General features: G+C 49.3%; 1 protein-coding gene across 3 annotated transcripts in view; it reads left to right on the top strand.

Annotated features, from left to right (window-relative positions):
* The window catches only part of XXYLT1 (xyloside xylosyltransferase 1), a 198,459-nt gene that overhangs the window by 99,711 nt on the left and 82,453 nt on the right, over positions 1 to 16,295 (top strand). For all 3 annotated transcript variants that reach the window (XM_017873480.1, XM_017873481.1, XM_017873482.1), the window contains one exon: positions 13,203 to 13,335. In XM_017873480.1, coding sequence (XP_017728969.1) covers positions 13,203 to 13,335 — 133 coding nt within the window. The remainder of the gene's footprint in view (positions 1 to 13,202; positions 13,336 to 16,295) is intronic.

The following is a 16,295-nucleotide window of genomic DNA, read 5'->3' as shown; positions in this document are numbered from 1 at the left end:
CTTTATCTAAAAAAAAAAAAATATATATATATATATATATGTATGTATATATATATATACACACACACACACACATTAATATACATTTGACACACCAATACTCCTGCATAGAACATATATTACAATATTATATAGTTATAATTTCAAATATTTATCCCTGTGATTACAAAATGTGTGTGTCTTTGTATATAGTAGAAAACTAGGAAAAGTATAAGGAAGAAATTTAAAATACAGTTGCTCCTTTACTTATGGGGGGCTACAGCCCAATAAACCTATTGTAAATCAGAAATATCCTAAGTTGAGAATACATTTAATGCCTTGATAAACCCATCCTAAAGCTGAAAAATTGTTAAGTGGACCCGCATTGTGGCGGGCACCATCTGTATCTGTATCCCACTGTGGGACGAGGCTATGTGGCAGCTGGTCTCCAAAGCCGACCCCTCAGGGACACACCTCCCGGTATGCACACCTTTATGTTGGTTCCTCTCCCCGAATCTGGGCTGGCGCTGTGGCTTGTTTTGACAAATGGGATGTAGTGGAAGTGACGCTGAGTGACCTTCAAGGCTGGGTCATAAGTGGCCCTGCCATTTCAGCCCGGGTCTCCTGGAGCACTCACCTTGGCAAACTTCCTCTTGGACTCCAGCTGCCATGCTGGGATGGAGCCCCAGCCCCTGGGAGAGCCCACAGGAGCGCACTTAGGCTGACGGCCCTGCTGAGCGTGTGGCCGCGGCCAGCAGGGACTGCTGGCAACCTGTGTAGCCATCACGGTCAGCCAGACAGGCTGAGCCTTTAGAGGCCTCCAGCCCAGCCACCATCTTACTGCATTCACCCAAAAGACCCCCACAATCAGAACCACCCTGCTAAGCCTGGTGGACCCACGGAACTGTCAGGGATAGTAATACACTGTTGTTTTAACCCACTAGGTTTTGGAGTGATTTGTTTCCCAGAAGTAGGTAACTGCACAGGGAGCGGGTGGATTTAGAGGTAATCCCTGTTTCAAGGGACCACGTTGAGGCAAAAGAGCTCAGACTTTGTGATGGGGGCGGGGGCTAACTTGCATTCCTGCTGTGTCACTCACTGGCTGTGTGACCCTAGGCAGGTTAGTACAGGCCACCATGGACCCGAAGTTTCAACATTTGCAAAATGGAAAGTGGGGGCCTTTCAAGTATTCCAGGGGCTGGCACACAGTAGGTACTAAGGAAATGCCAGTTTCCATATGGTGATGTTTAATGATCGTGAGGAATGTTGCAGAAGAGGGGGAGCTCTCAGTAGTAAGGCAGGTCCCAGCACCTCCCAGTCTCTGGTTCTTCTTCCATAGGTAGGGCCCTCTCTCAGCAGGGCCTGCCCATGCTTGCTGGGTGACTGGTGAACAGGGCTGCTGCCCTCAGGACCAGGGTAGGATGGAAGCAGCTGCAGCAGTGGCAGCAGAGAATATCTAGTGAAAAACCCTCCAGTATTGGCATTTTTGAGGCTAGGAAAGATATTATTTATTTCTGAACCTTCACATTTAGCATAGTGCTTGGCACATAGGAGGGATTTTGTGGCTTGCTTGGCTGGGCATGGGTGAGAACAACGCAGTAGATATATCTCCTGTGTCTGATGATTTATTTGTGCTGTTCTGAGAACAAACAAGGTATGAGTGAGGGGCAAAGACCATTTCTGTTCAGAATCACAGGATGGTAGGACTGGGAGGGGTCTCAGACCGCACCCGTTTCAAACTCCTCATCCTTACAGTCTGGGACAGCTGGTGATGGCTTAGCCATGGCTGGATGCAGTGCCATAGCCAGGCCTGTGAGCCACGGCTCTACCCCAGGGCCCGACCTACTCACTCTTGCCTAAAATCCCTCAGTTCACATTTCGTGGAATAATGTAGAGTCCATGTCAACAGTTGTTTGAAAAAACAAATAGAGGAAAGAAAAGGTGTTCTGGTGCTGCCTGTGGTATGCAGTTATCGTTCCTTTATCCAGTGAGAGTGGACATTGATCCTGTAGCCTGGAGATTTTCCAAGAGGGTCATTGCTGTCTCAAGTACTTGGATGATGGACCCAAAGCTCCAGCCCCAGCAGCTCTGACATTTCTGCCTTGTTCAGTTCCCCTGCCTCAGGCACCACGGAGCCTTCTGGTATTTGCATTTTGGGGAAAACCAGAAGGGACAAATATGCTTGGCACAACCTACCATAAGTGGGTGATACCAGGAAGCTCTTCTTGGCTGAGCATGGGTGAGGTCAACACAATGGAGCAGAATGCCAGCTAATAAATGTAGAAGGAATGAAGGCATTGGAAAGTCACCGTTTGACAATCGACATAGTTATATATATATTTGAGATGGAGTTTTGCTCTTGTCGCCCAGGCTGGAGTGCAGGGGTGTGATCTTGGCTCACTGCAACTTCCGCCTCCTGGGATCGAGTGGTTCTCCTGCCTCAGCCTCCCAAGTAGCTGGGATTACAGGTGCCCGCCACTATGCCCGGCTCATTTTTGTATTTTTAGTAGAGATGGGGTTTCACCATGCTGGCCAGGCTGGCCTCGAACTTCTAACTTCAGGTGATCCACCCACCTCGGCCTCCCCAAGTGTTGGGATTACAGGCATGAGTCACCGTGCCTGGCTCAACATAGTAATAATTTATTTAGACAAGAATCGTCAATGGATGCTAAAACAAATAGGTAAACATTTGTTAAGAAATGGGATATTGTCAGAGTCTTAAAGTATCGCCCCACAAAATGTTGTTGTTACAAAGAGAAAAATAGTAGCTCGACTGTGATCAAAGCTAACGTCACCAGTGATAGGACAGTGTGGCACCACGTGTCTGCCGGTGTGGCGCTGTGAGAACACAGCACTGCTTCTGTGGCTTTCCTGACAAAGATGCAAGTCCGCCTCTAGTCAGGAGGAGACATCAGGCAAACCCAGACTGAAGGACTTCTACCAAATAATTGACCCATGGCCTGGTGCCTGGCCAACACGGTGAAACCCCGTCTCTTCTAAAAATGCAAAAATTAGCTGGGCATGGTGGTGGGCACTTGTAATCCCAGCTACTTGGGAGGCTGAGGCAGGAGAATTGCTTGAACCCGGGAGGTGGAAGTTGCAGTGAGCTGAGATCGTGCCACTGCCCTCCAGCCTGGCGAAAGACCCCATCTCAAAATCAATAAATCAATAAAAAAGTGGCCCATATTCCCCAAATTGTCCTAAGTCCTGGAAGACGAGGAACGACTGAGGAACCATTTCAGGTAGAACACGTGGAACAGCTACATGCAGTCTGGGGCCAGGAACTGTGTTTTTGTTTTTGGACAACTGACACATTTTGAATAGGACTGTGGATGAAATGGTATTGGGTTGTTACTGCTAGTGTCCTGACTTGGATGTCGTACTGTTGTTACGAAAGAGAGTGTCCTCGTTTCTTCGGAAGTGCACGCTGAAATATTTATGAGTTAAAACCTTGTTTTCTCTTTCGTTTTTTGCACTCAGCTGCATTCTGTCAGTTTGGTGCCTTGTATTTTATGTCTTTAAATTAAAATAACTCAAATGTTATTTAATTAGAAGAAAAACTAATGATTAAATGAAATTAAAATTTAATTAAAATTGGGAAATAGATTAATTAGTGCTTAAGTGCAGTTTGGTAAACAGAATCTTTGTAATGATGGAGTCCGCTGTGGGCGGTGACTAAGGGGGTTTCTTAGTGGTGAAATGGTGGGGACGTCTGCTCCATGAGGCGGGGAGAGTCTGTATTTCCAGTGAAAATTGGAGCCTGGATTCTCAGCAGAGGGGCCAATCCCGTGACTTTCCTGCCTTCCTGTGTCATTCTTATCAGACTCATAACAGGAGGGGGTCCTCTCAGCCTCGGTAAACAGAGATGAAAGCAATGAAACTTCAGCTGTCAGGGAGGAGGCAGCTCGAGAATGGGGACAGTAAGCCCTGTGTGTGAGGATTCGATGAGACAAAATATGTAAAGTGCGTAGCCCAGTACCTGAGAGGTAGGTACTTAATTATCTCCTAGATGACAGATCATCCATCTTTTGTAGAAGGTGTAGTATAAGCAGTGGTAATGTAACATGACATTTGGTCAGGAGTTCTGGCTCAGGAGACAGGAAAGCTAAAGAGCCATTTGACCATTGGCTAGTCAGTTTGCAAACTGTCACAAGGTAAAAGATGTTTGCTACTGAAAAGATAAAGGCCATATTTTTTCCTCCTGCTAGAAAAGGTCAGAGAGGTATTTCCGGATTCATAAAGTGGAGAAACTTTTTTCTTTGCTGTGATGTGGGTTTCTAGCACAAGGGATGATGTGGGGCCATCCTTTCCACACCCCTCCATGGTCCCAGGGAGAAGTCAGGCGCTGTGGCTGGGGTTGGTCATCTTCCCCTCTGTGAGAAGCCGGCTGTTCTCTGCCTCGTCCCATTTGCCCTTCCTGGGAGAGGATCTCAGGAGTCTGTGCCTCTCTTGGTTGTAGGTGCTTCCGCTGTACTTGGCTGGAGGAGGCTGAGGAAACCCTGTAGCCTGCAACCCTGTAGAGGGTGGTAGGAGGCTGGAGAGCACCACCTGGAGAAGGATGAGTCTGCTGGGGGAGAGGAACTGAGACAGTGTAACTCCAGGAAAGAGTGGCGGATTCATTGTTCACAATGGGGAGAACTGCTGCCAGAATATAGGGGCCTTCATGTCAGAGACATGAAAGAGGTAGCCAGGGTGCTAGAACTTGAAAACAAAATGTTTTCATGTTTACACAGGAAGGCAGGGAAGTCACAGGACTGGCCCCTGTGCTGAGAATCCAGGCTCCAATTTTCAGTGGAAATACAGACTCCCCTTTTCACGGAGCAGAAGTCCCCACACATTTCACGACCAAGAAACCCCCTTAGTCACTTCCCATAACGGACTCCATCATTGCAAAGTTCTATTTACCAAGCCGCACTTCAGCACGAATTAATTTGTGTTTGCTTAGGCGTCGTAGCCAAGGTCCACGTCCATCATGAAATGTGTTTTCAGTGTCAGAATGGAACAAGGTCGTGGTCACACAAGAGGTTGGCCATCAGAAACAATTTCAGGAGGTGTCAGCCGTCTTGGTATGGGTACCCCAAAGTGAGGCATCCTGCTCACAGAACTCCTTGGGCATTGCAGAAACAGTTGTGGGGTTGTGATCCTACTCTGAGGGTCTGTAGCTTGCTGGGATCTGGCCATCTCTGGCCTGGTCCTCCTTGCTAATGACCATGCCTGGATTCCAAGGGACCCAGTGGGACACAAACGCAGGGAAGCAAGGCGGGGAACAAAGTATGAGGCAGGGGACGGGGGACAGTAGTCCTTCAGGATGGCAGCCCAGGCCTGGCAGGCTTGGATCTTGTTGCTAGACCAACTGGGGACAGCTGAGGGCTGAACAGAGGTCTGGAGGAGAGCAAGCAAGAGTCTTTGCAGAAACACAGCAGTGGCTCCAGTGCAGCAAGGAGGCTCCATGAACAGGGAAAAGGGATCTGGATGTGGGGCTGATGACATGGAATTAGTCCCCATCTTGCCACTAGTGACCTTGTGACCGTAACAACACCTCATCTCTTTGGGCCTCTGTTTCTTGATCTGTAAAGTGGGTGTGGTTACTTCTTGCCTCCTGTGGAAGGACTGCTAGTTCCTGCTCTATGTCAATTCTCTCCTTTTTAATTTACAACCGAATCCCATTTATTTGGGGGTAACCTTATGCCCATAAAAGAATGCATTTCATAGCTTTCCTTGTAGCTAAGTGTGACCATGTGACTACATTTTGTGTAGTGAGATATGAGAAGAAATGTTAAAGACTTCCAGGAGGGACGCTTAAAGAGTCTGCCTCATTACAGGACGCAAGGTCAGGGTGTCCTTTCTCTTGGGTCCTTTCCGTTGCCTGGAATGCAGCCAAGTTGGCTAGAGCCCCAGCAGCCCCTGTCTTGCACCATGAGGTACCTTGAGGATGGAAATGAGATCAAGGAAAACAAAGGAGAAAAGCAGAAGTCATCTGGGTCTGTGATGACTTCATGGAGCAGCCGTGCCCTCCGTGGATGGCTTAGTTATGCTCTTCTCTGTGTTGAAACCATTGCTACTAGAGGTATTCTGTGATATGCAGTTGAACCCACTGCATATCACATGGATGCACCTGCCCCCTAGGGTTGCTGTAAGGATTCAATGAGTTAAAGCATGGGAACGAGTTTTATGGGCTGGGAATGCACTTTGAACATTGCAACATGCCATAGAAATATAAGGAATTAGTCCTGTCATTGTCATTGCCATATGAATCAATGGACGGGGCAAGGCTGCAGTGGACAGGCCCTGACAGGATGCAGGGCCAAGGGCAGGAGCAGGTGTCAGGGGACAGTGTGGGGATGAGGAGCTGCAGGCAGCAGAATGGAACCTTTGTTAGTTTACCTGGTTTTAGACTGAATCCATAAGGTGGCATGGGCTCAAATGCCACTCAAGAGGGAGAGAGTGGTTGGAAGATGAGATTAGTAACAAGAGCCCGTAATTCTGATAAAGAATCTCAAAACGGAGAATTTGGAAAGTTGCACTGTGACAGTTTGGGCAACCAGTGGTATCTGTATCATTATTTTCAGAAAACACCTGATAATTCTATCCAAAAAGGATTACTTTCTACAGCTTCCACCCCGGGCATCTCTGAAAAAAAGCCTGTTGGCGAAAAAGGAAGACCGAGCACCGTCAGTCTAACTGTTGTGAACAGAGTCCAAATGTGTTTCTACCTCAAATAGGAAAGAATTTAAGCTTTTGGAGACAAAAACAAACAAACAAACAAAGTGGTTATAGCAGACACTAGAGAGATGTAAACTATGGAAAGGCCAGCAGGAGCCATGGACATCCATACCATAGACATGGAAGATTTTCAGATCTCAAATTCCGTTTCCCCTGTGTGTTGAACGACATCAATCCATGCGTGCGCTATCACTTCATACTGGCAATAGAAGTGAGAGGGAAATTTATATTGGGTGTCATACGTGCTATCTTATATAAGTCCCCCAAATTTTTCAGCCAAGATCAAAATAAATTCTGTCCTATCCTAAAGGATATGATTTATACCTTTTCGGAGAAGGTGCTAAGGAGGAGGAAGGAGACTCATGTTCCACTGTTGCTGAAGCAGAAACTGTGTCTTCTCATGATAATTTGTTTGGTCCACAGAACAGGAGCTGGGCGTCATAAACAATGCCATGGCTGAGCCGTAGCTAACGCTGTTTTTCATGCTTCGTTTTGAGAGGGGGCAGGTAAGGCTAGAAGAAAGTTTGTTGTACAGCGAATATATGCAACTGGCTGTGGTTATTCATTGCAATTTCCTGGACCCAAAACCTTTTACCAGAGCTGCTAACAGGTTGCATAAATCACTCTATGAACTCTGTTTCCTTTCTCCCCCGCACCACCCGAGGAGGGGCAGGCTGCTAATGTGGAAAACATAGATTAGCACAGTGAGAGTCAGGGCCTTCCTGTCTGAGCAGAGCCTGCAAAGCTGAGCTCTGGCCGTATCCTGGCCGCCCAGGAGCCCGGAAGGCAGGGCCGCATGGGCAATGAAGAGCGGGCACCAGGCTGTCGAGCCCAACAGACTTGGGGTTTCGAGCCCTACCACTGACCAGCTGCGTGATCTTGGATTATTATACTTTTCGATTTCCTCATTTGTCAAATGGAATTTTTTTTTTTTTGAGACAGAGCTTCATTCTGTCACCCAGGCTGGAGCACAGTGGTGCAGACACAGCTCACTGCAGCCTCAGATTCCTGAGCTCAAGTGATCCTCTTGCCTCAGTCTCCCAAAGTGCTGGGATTACAGGCATCAGCCACCACACCCAGCCAAATAGAAATAATATTAATCTCAGGGCTAGGCGTGGTGGCTCACACCTGTAATCCCAGCACTTGGGGAGGCCAAGCCAGGTGGATCACCTGAGTTCAGGAGTTCGAGACCAGCCTGGCCAACATGGTGAAAACTGTCTCTACTAAAAATACAAAAATTAGCCGGGTGTAGTGGCGTGCGCCTGTAGTCCCAGCTACTCAGGAGGCTGAGGCAGGAGAATTGCTTGAACCTGGGAGGCGGAGATTGCAGTGAGCCAAGATTGCTCCATTGCACCCCAGCCAGGGCAACAGAGCGAGACTCCATCTCAAAAAAAAAAAAAAAAAGGATATATATATATATATGTATCTCATAGAGTGTTTAGATGATTCAGTGAGTATAATGCATTGATACAAGTTGGCTGTTGTCATTAAAAGCTTCTTTTCAACGTTTGTGGCATAAAACCCTTTCTTCCAGAAGTTTCTCTGTTGGTCCTTGTCAATGAAAGGGAATCCCAATAGTCTTCATGCTTCTTGGAGATGAGGGTCTTACGGGAGGTGGTTGTGGTTGGGGGTTCTGTCCATGAAGCCCCAGCCACTGTACAGAGATGATCTGGAGTTGTCTGCTGTCTTCACTCTTGATGTGGAAGCATTTCTGGCTCATAAAGACAATAGGACTTTAAAAGGGACTTCAGAGATGTCTGAAGGCTTTTCTCAGAAATGTGCGGTGGATCAAGCAAACTGTCGAGTGAGGCAAATCTGTAATTGCTCTCCACCCGGAGCCTTTTTTGCTGAGTTGTCTTAAATTACCAAAACTCTCTGAGCACCAGGTTCCTCATCTGAAACTGGAAGATACTAACAGCTACCTCAAGGCGGCATGATGGAGGTTCATGGGCTGAGTCAGCATGCAAAGCCTTCCCAGGGCCTGGCACACGGACGTCCTTTCCCTGCTCCTAGAGGGTGAACGTTTGGTCAGGCTGGAGGAGCCCCTAGAATCTGTGCCCAAGGCCTGGGACTCTTGGCATGTTCCCTGTCTTCCTTCATAGCCCCTATTCCTATAATGAGCCAGCTGCCCTGTGGCCAGGCCTTGTACTGGGAGGGAGATGGAGAAGAGCGCTTTGGCAGAGAAATGTCCAGCTCAGAAGCGACCCAAGTTTCTGTTGGATGTGAGATCCACCACTGCCAATTCCAACCACACATCCCGTTGGGGACACAGCCTGGGTCTGTGTGTCGCGGGGGCAGGCCCTCTACCACATGCTCAGACCCTCTGCCACATGCTCGACCCTCCAGTGCGGGAAGCCAGCCTGGTCTGGCTGATGGAGCACAGGGGAACCGTCCTGTCCTATGGGCCTCAGAACACCTCCTCTGGGGTCAGGGTCCTCTCACTGTTAGGGGAAGTCTCCACCCCTTTCAGTTGCCCTTTGGCTCCCGCCGGCCAGAGGTGCTACTGGACAGCAATTTAAAAACACCAGAGTATGATAAGGCAGGTGGCATATTGCTGCAATATTTCAAAGTGGACAATGGGAAAATTAGCTCCCTTTCCAGGCAGCTGCTTCCAGGTCCCCAGCCTCATGACGCTGGAGTCACATAGCTTAATGCTGTCATAATTTCCCCTTCTCCCTAAACCCTCTCCCAGTTAGTGGAATTTGGGCTGACGCTCTGCAGTGAAAGCCCTTTAAAGTGTTATAAATATTTATCTCTGCAAATCTCTGAAGCCTTTTCAAAACAGAAAGAGGAGGCGCTTGCTTGGTTCACCTGCCCCTCCCTGCAGGCCTGTTGTGTTTCCCAGGATGGTAGGCACTGTGCTTACCTGAGCATGTCTTTTCTTTGCATCATTTCTTGATCTATTTTGTTGCGTGTTGCTTTTTGTGTGTTAAGATGTGTCTGCCAAGAATTGTTTCCGGGGATAGGAGAAGGGAAAGGAGAGGACAGAAGGCTCACGTTTTTTTTTTCTTCTGGAATTTTTTTTCCTTTTGTTGTTTATTTTTGGGTATCATTAATTACTTACTCTGGGTTGTAGTTCCGCCCGTGGTCAGATGACATGCTTATGGCTGGTTTAATTGGATGCTCATGATGAGCTGAGTTGGCCCAAGCCATGTACTGGGAGGGAGATGGAGAAGAGCGCTTCGGCAGAGAAGCGTCCGGCTCAGAAGCGACCCAAGTTCCTGTTGGATGTGAGATCCACCACCACCAATTCCAGCCGCACATCCCCTTGGGAATGTTGGTTTGAAAATCTCCCAGCTGGTACTGGGGCCGTGCATGTGGCCCTCTGTGGTGTAATTGTACAGAGGTATCGGCCGCCAGCCAGGCCTCAGCCCCAGGCAGGAGGCGTAGGTGTTCTCAGCCCTGAAAGTAGTCCCCTGGACAGCCAGGAACTCCTGAGGAGTGCTGCCAGGGCTGTGGCGGTGATGATGGTGACAGGGTCTTGGAGGTCTTGAAAGCTACACCTTTAGCTTGTACTCACTCGTCTTCATGCTGGTATTTTCACGGGGTGATACACAGATACTCCACGAGCTAGTCGTGTTGGGTGCCTGTTTAGTCTTGTGCACACCCTTTGGTCCATTACCCAATGCTCTCTGTTCTCTAGGAGTGTATGGCCCATGTTGGGAGTGGGTTGGAGGTGACGGGGCTAATAAACACAAGAGCATTAGCTAGGGAGTTGGGAGACCTGGGTTCCGAGATCAGCTTTGCCACCTAGCTTGAGTGTAATGCCTGACAAGTCTGTCTTCTTGGCCCTCAGTTTCCTCATCTGTAAAACGGGTAGAGGTGCCTCAGTTATAACCAGGCTTTTCAGATCTGCCATGCTAGATCTTTCTTTTTGTTGTGTTTTCTCAAGATTTGGACATGGTGGACATTCAGCCAGCCTGGGATGCTGGCCGTTCTTGTGAGTCTTGTAGATGTCTAGTCTTCCTTTTTCTCAGACATTTTTCCTCATGATTTATAGGTTTCATGTCTTCCTGGCTTTGGGGACAGTTATCTCATTCATGTATTCCTCACATTTTGGTGGTCCTCCTGCTGTCATTTCAGCTCTCCTCCAACCAGCATCTTCTCTGTGATGTGGCTTCCATGGATCAGTCTCATTTTGTCCTCACAATGCCTTCAGCGTTCTGTGTAACCCTCTTGCCCCCACGTATTTCCCACAGAGAGACGGCTACATTAAGGACCAGAGGCCAGAGGAACAGGCCCCTTTAGAAACCTCATCCTAATGAATTCCAGCATTCCTAGTAAGCATCTTTCTCTTTAACAGTGACATTTACAATTTGGCGCCTTAATTTCATAATTACATAAAAGGGCTAACCTCCTGGACAGGTGCCTGCATGACAGGGCAGGCTGCTCAGGGGCCTGCTGGCCTCTGGGAATAGAAGGGCATGGCCTCCCATCTCAGTTGTTCTACATGGGTGTGAGGGGGTCACTTTGTGCTGGAGTTGCCGCCTGTCTCCTTCCTAGTCAGTGGGCCTCACCTGGTGAAGTGTTACCAACCTTCAGCGAACCCTTCCTGGAAGGTGCTTTAGGAAGGAGGAGTTGTAAATAACATCGAAGCAGCTCAGATTCCGGTGTCTTAGGCCTACGTAGGACGTTTCTGGGTTTACTCCCAGCTGGTCCCTAAAGTGCAGGGGAAGTGCTCAGGTTTACTGACGGGTATATTAAGACAAGATTAAGACGCTCATCCAGAAGCATCTGATGGTCCTGAGCCCCGCCCTCCCAGCACATTCCCATTCTCAAGGAGACAGGTATGCAGGTGGCCGTGACCACAGGCAGGCAGGCAGCCGTGTGGGGAGCACAGAGCAGGAAACCATGACTCCTGCAGGGCCTGTCTGGGGTGTTTAGACTGCTTCTTGCAGAATAAGTAGGGTTTAGGTGGCCTCGAAAGAGAGAACACCTGTAGCAGGTGGTGGGCTTTCGATGTGATGATTGACGGGCTGACTAAATGCATGGCTGTTCCTCCCATCAGGAGTTTCTTCAGTTACAGCAGAATTATCCCAAATTCCTTAAATTGCCTTCCCATAAATTCTACGTTTGGCCAGTGTGGTGCTCTGCTCCAGAATTCTGTTCCTCAAGGTCTCTAGGATCCCTGTAACACTGTCCGTAAGCTATTTCCCACACAAGGCACAGGAGAGCCTCCCCATTTTAGCAAATGGAGTAGCTGAGGTTCAGAGAAGTAACTTTCCCTGGGTCACAGGCTCAATCAGCAGCAGAACTGGATTCAAGTTGCACTCATGTGTTCTGATTCCCAGGCTGAGTACCAGGAACTTGCTCTCACCACTTCATCACTGAACCCCATGCACCCCCTCTTTGGACCTCCCACAGCCACTTTTTGATTTCAGGCTTCAGCACTGGCCTCTCCCTCTACTTTTTGCAACCCACGTGTCTCTCTTGAGGGCAGGGTCCTGGTCAGCCTGGTGCCCAGCACAACACCTAGACTCCCGGTCAGGCTGGGCTGGGTGAAGGATGGGGAAGGACCTTCACCAGTGCCTCCCTCCTGCACGTCTAGCCCGGAGTCATCTGGAGGCCATGGAAGCAGCCAGCTCTTAGGTGCCAGGTGATTGTGACATTGAAGAATTTGGGCTCTTCCTGTCTTTTAGGCAGTGGATTAAAAACACAGTGGTATCTGAGATCGTTCAGCTGTTTCGCTCTGTCAGCAGCTTCACTTGACACACATCTGGGTTTGCAGAACGTGCTGATAAAGGCCTGAGGCCATAATGTTTTTTACCTCTGTCTTGTGTGGGTCATTTGCCACCTGTGCTCCAAAGAGGAAACACCTGGATGCTTTGAGTGTGTTTTTTTTGGAGATGGTGTCTTGCTCTGTTGCCCAGGCTGGAGTGCAGTGGCGCAATCTCAGCTCACTGCAACCTCTGCCTCCCGGGTTCAAGCAATTCTCCCTCAGCCTACTGAGGAGCGGGAATTACAGGCGCCTGCCACCACGCCCAGCTAATTTTTGTGTTTTTAGTAGAGACGGGGTTTCACAATATTGGTCAGGCTGGTCTCGGACTCCTGACCTCGTGATCCACCCACCTCGGCCTCCCAGAGTGCTGGGATTACAGGCGTGAGCCACCGTGCCCGGCCCGCTTTGAGTTTTATGTAGGGAAGTAGGGTGTCCACATAAGGTATCATCCAAATGAGATACTTTTGAGAGTGAAATGGTGCACAGTTAACAGTCACATCAGGACAGCAGGCCGACGCTGAAGCGTGTGGTCGCCTAGTTTTAAGCAAAATGGATGTCTGCAGTTGGAAGAAAAGACCCGGCAGTCGTTTGTGAAGACTAATAGTGCGGAGGGGTTGCTGGTAGATGAAAGGCCTTTTGTTCCAGCGGTAACTTTGCATCATTCACTGACAACAGTAAGAGTCCAGTGCCCTTTTCTCTGCCCTCCGCGTCATTTTCTGTCGGTAGCCGAGCCTCCCGGGAGGTATGCCTGTGTCTCACTGTCCTTTTCTCTTTCCCGCAGAGATCCTGCGGCTCATTCAGCTGGACCTAGACCTGAAGTTTAAGACCAACATCCGGGAGTTGTTTGAGGAATTTGACAGTTTCCTGCCAGGCGCCATCATTGGCCTAGCCCGGGAGATGCAGCCAGTTTACAGGTGCGTCATGACTGCAGGGGGGCCACCTCCACGACCCTCCCCACCCTCCGCCCTCTCTCTTCTGCCGTCCATGGCAGACGGGGATTTACTGGCGTCCCATCCTTCTGCACTTGGTGTCTTGGGCACACATTTGTGCATATTGCTTACAGTTGATAGTATGGGCAGGTGGGTCTGTCCCAAGCCATAGGTGCTACCTCGTTATTTTGGAGGAGTTTGTGGCCTTTTTCTTCAGAAAAGCCCAGTTGTTTTGGTTGTTGGATCTGGTTAAGTTCAGAATTTTAAAACCTTGGACTTTGTCTTATGGAGGACGATTTAACTTCCCTTCTAGTGACCAACTAGGCTTTCTTGGCCCCTGAGTCACCAGTGACGCCTATTCTCTATTAGCAGAGTGGGTGGACTGGTGGTCTTGTAGGGAGGGAGGGCGGCACAGCGCTGGAACACAGACTGGCATCAGTAGTCAGCACGAAGAAGCACATTCAGGTGCTGCCGCGTTTGGTTGTCAAGCGTGTGTCATGGAGAAACTCCAGGACCTGAGAACCGTTCTTGAGTAGTCACTGTAGCGCTATTTGTAGTGGCCAAAACTGAAAACGACTGAAACGTGCTATTTAGCGGAACGGATAAATAAAACGCATTCGTTCAATGGAGTGCTATACAGCGACGGCAAAAAAGGGAACGGCTCTGCGCGATGAGAGCAAAACTAACCTGGAGGCTTTCGGGATGAATGTGCAGGTGCGGAGAATGGGAAAGGAGAGCCAAGGGGGTGATGCCTCCCCAAGCCTGCGTGGCGGGCGGTGGGGGACGTGGGGCTCGGTTGCCTCTCGAGAGCCGCAAGGTCTTATTTCCTCACTTGGATGTTTGGCTTCATATTTGCGTGCACTTTTCTGTATGTTCTTGTTCTACATGTTGCAATTAAAAAATTTTTTTAGAAAAGGAAAGGAACAGCCGAAGCGGGTTTTGATTAAAGTAAACCAGGCCCGTGGCCCTGCGTCCAGAGAGTTTCAAGTTGCTGGCTGTTTCTCCAGTGGGTAGAGCGACAGTGCACCCAGAGCAGAGCTGCCCGAGTTTGCTTGGAAAGAGCTGGGAGTTTGCTGTCCCGCAGGCATGGCCCGCTCTTTGTTCTCAGTGCACACCATGATGCTGGCTCCCTGCAGACCTTCCTGGAGGGAGGCCCAGTCGTTGGAGAGCTGCAGAGTACAGGCCACTAGTGAGTCAAGAGCCTGTGTTTCCCTCAGAGGGAGGGGTGAAGAGACAGCTTCAGCTTGGTTGTGGCTATTTGCATGACCCAGATCACATAACAGGAAATTCCTGCAAGGCCCCTGAATGAGCTGATAACTCCTTGGGCCATGTGGACTTTTCTCCCTTATATAATCCTCTCACATGTTGCCCCAGAGTCACTGGGTAGGCCTCTTCCTCTGAGGTCACGGGTTGGCGACTTAAGAGGAGAGGGTTTGGGCAAACACCTGCCATCTTAACTGCAGAAGACTCCCCACCTTCTTCCCTCCCCTTCTTTCCCGGGAAGATCTTCTGCTGGGGTCCTTGATCCAACAGAGGGAGGTGATAGTGTTCACAGTGGTGAATCCATGTGGGTCTGCAGCACCCTCACTTCCTGCCTCCTCAGAAGAAAGAATTTGATTGAGGGACCTCAGGCAGAGGGAGAGACCAAGCAAGTTTTAGAGCAGGACGGAAAGTGTATTAAAAAGTTTTAGACCAGGAATGAAAGGAAATAAAGTACGCTTGGGAGAGGGCCAGTGGGTGACTTGGGAGCTCGAACGTGCTGTGTGACTTTTGACTTGGAGTCTTAAACAGTGGCATGGTTCTTGGGTTTGCGTTACTCCTCCCCGCTGCTTCCCTGAGGGTGGCCTGCCAGCCCTTGGGCAGGAGCACGGTGTGTTTACTGAGGTTGCGCACACACCCCCTGGAGCCGTTCTTCCCTGACCAGTCCAGCCTTCCTAGAGGAGGGCCACCATTTTGCCTTCTAGTACCCATGCTTGAGCCCACGCGCCCGGCTCCTGAGATCTTACCGGGAAGCTGCTGGTCATCAGTTTCAGGTTCTGGGACCCTGCCTTTCCCTGGCACTGGCTGCAGCCAATTATCATTTTAGAATGACAGTTGACAACTGCCTGACCATCAGCTGATGGTCGCAAACATTCCTGGTGGTGGTGGAGCCCTCTCCTGCCCTGCTTGTGTCTGACTAGCTACCTACTGTAACAACAGAGGGAGGAGCCTCAGAGTCCCAAGCCCTAGATACTAGTGCCAGCTCTGCCTCCTTGGGGCCTTTGTTCCCCCACCTGAGAAGGAGAAGAGCTGAGCTCTAAGTCCCCCCTTCCTTGGCTGTGGCACTGCGGGGGTCACAGCCCTTTGGACCCTCATTGTCCTGCCTCCGTGTAGAAGTTGCCTGTCTGCTGGTGAGCTCTTTAGGGATCAGGGAGAACTGATATCATGGGGTGTTTAAACAGGGCTGAGTATTAAATGCATTTACAGCTCCAATGCCTTCAAGGTCTGCTTTGGAATCTTCTCACATCATGTAAGTGGAAACTTGGAAACCCCATCATGCTTAGACAGGATGGGCCAGAATTTGTATTTTCTGTAGATCTAGGATTTTATAAACAGTGCAACTTAAAATCAGTTTAATTGTCTGGACTTCCCGAAAGAAAACTCTGAAAGATTTTAGATTCGAAATGAAACTGAATTTTTCTTACCTTGAGCATCTTTAATTTTCCTTATGTGCTATGATAACTATGAGACCTCCGCTGCCGTGGAGTCTGAAGAATGCCATTTGCAGGGCCTGGGCACTCAAAAATCAACAGAGACTTACACTCCTTTACGTGCTCCCTCTGTCCACCCCTCAGCTGAAATGCTTCGAGAGACCTTTAGTCTCTAGAATTGAGTCTGCAGATGACTGCCCTGCACTGCCATGCGCCCCGCTAGCTCTGGGGAATTGCCTGGCAACATTGGCAGTC

This window comes from Rhinopithecus bieti, unplaced genomic scaffold, assembly GCF_001698545.2.
Source record: "Rhinopithecus bieti isolate Rb0 unplaced genomic scaffold, ASM169854v2 scaffold_5626, whole genome shotgun sequence".
In the NCBI taxonomy this organism is placed as follows: Eukaryota; Metazoa; Chordata; class Mammalia; order Primates; family Cercopithecidae; genus Rhinopithecus; species Rhinopithecus bieti.
This window is presented reverse-complemented; position numbering and strand designations above follow the sequence as displayed.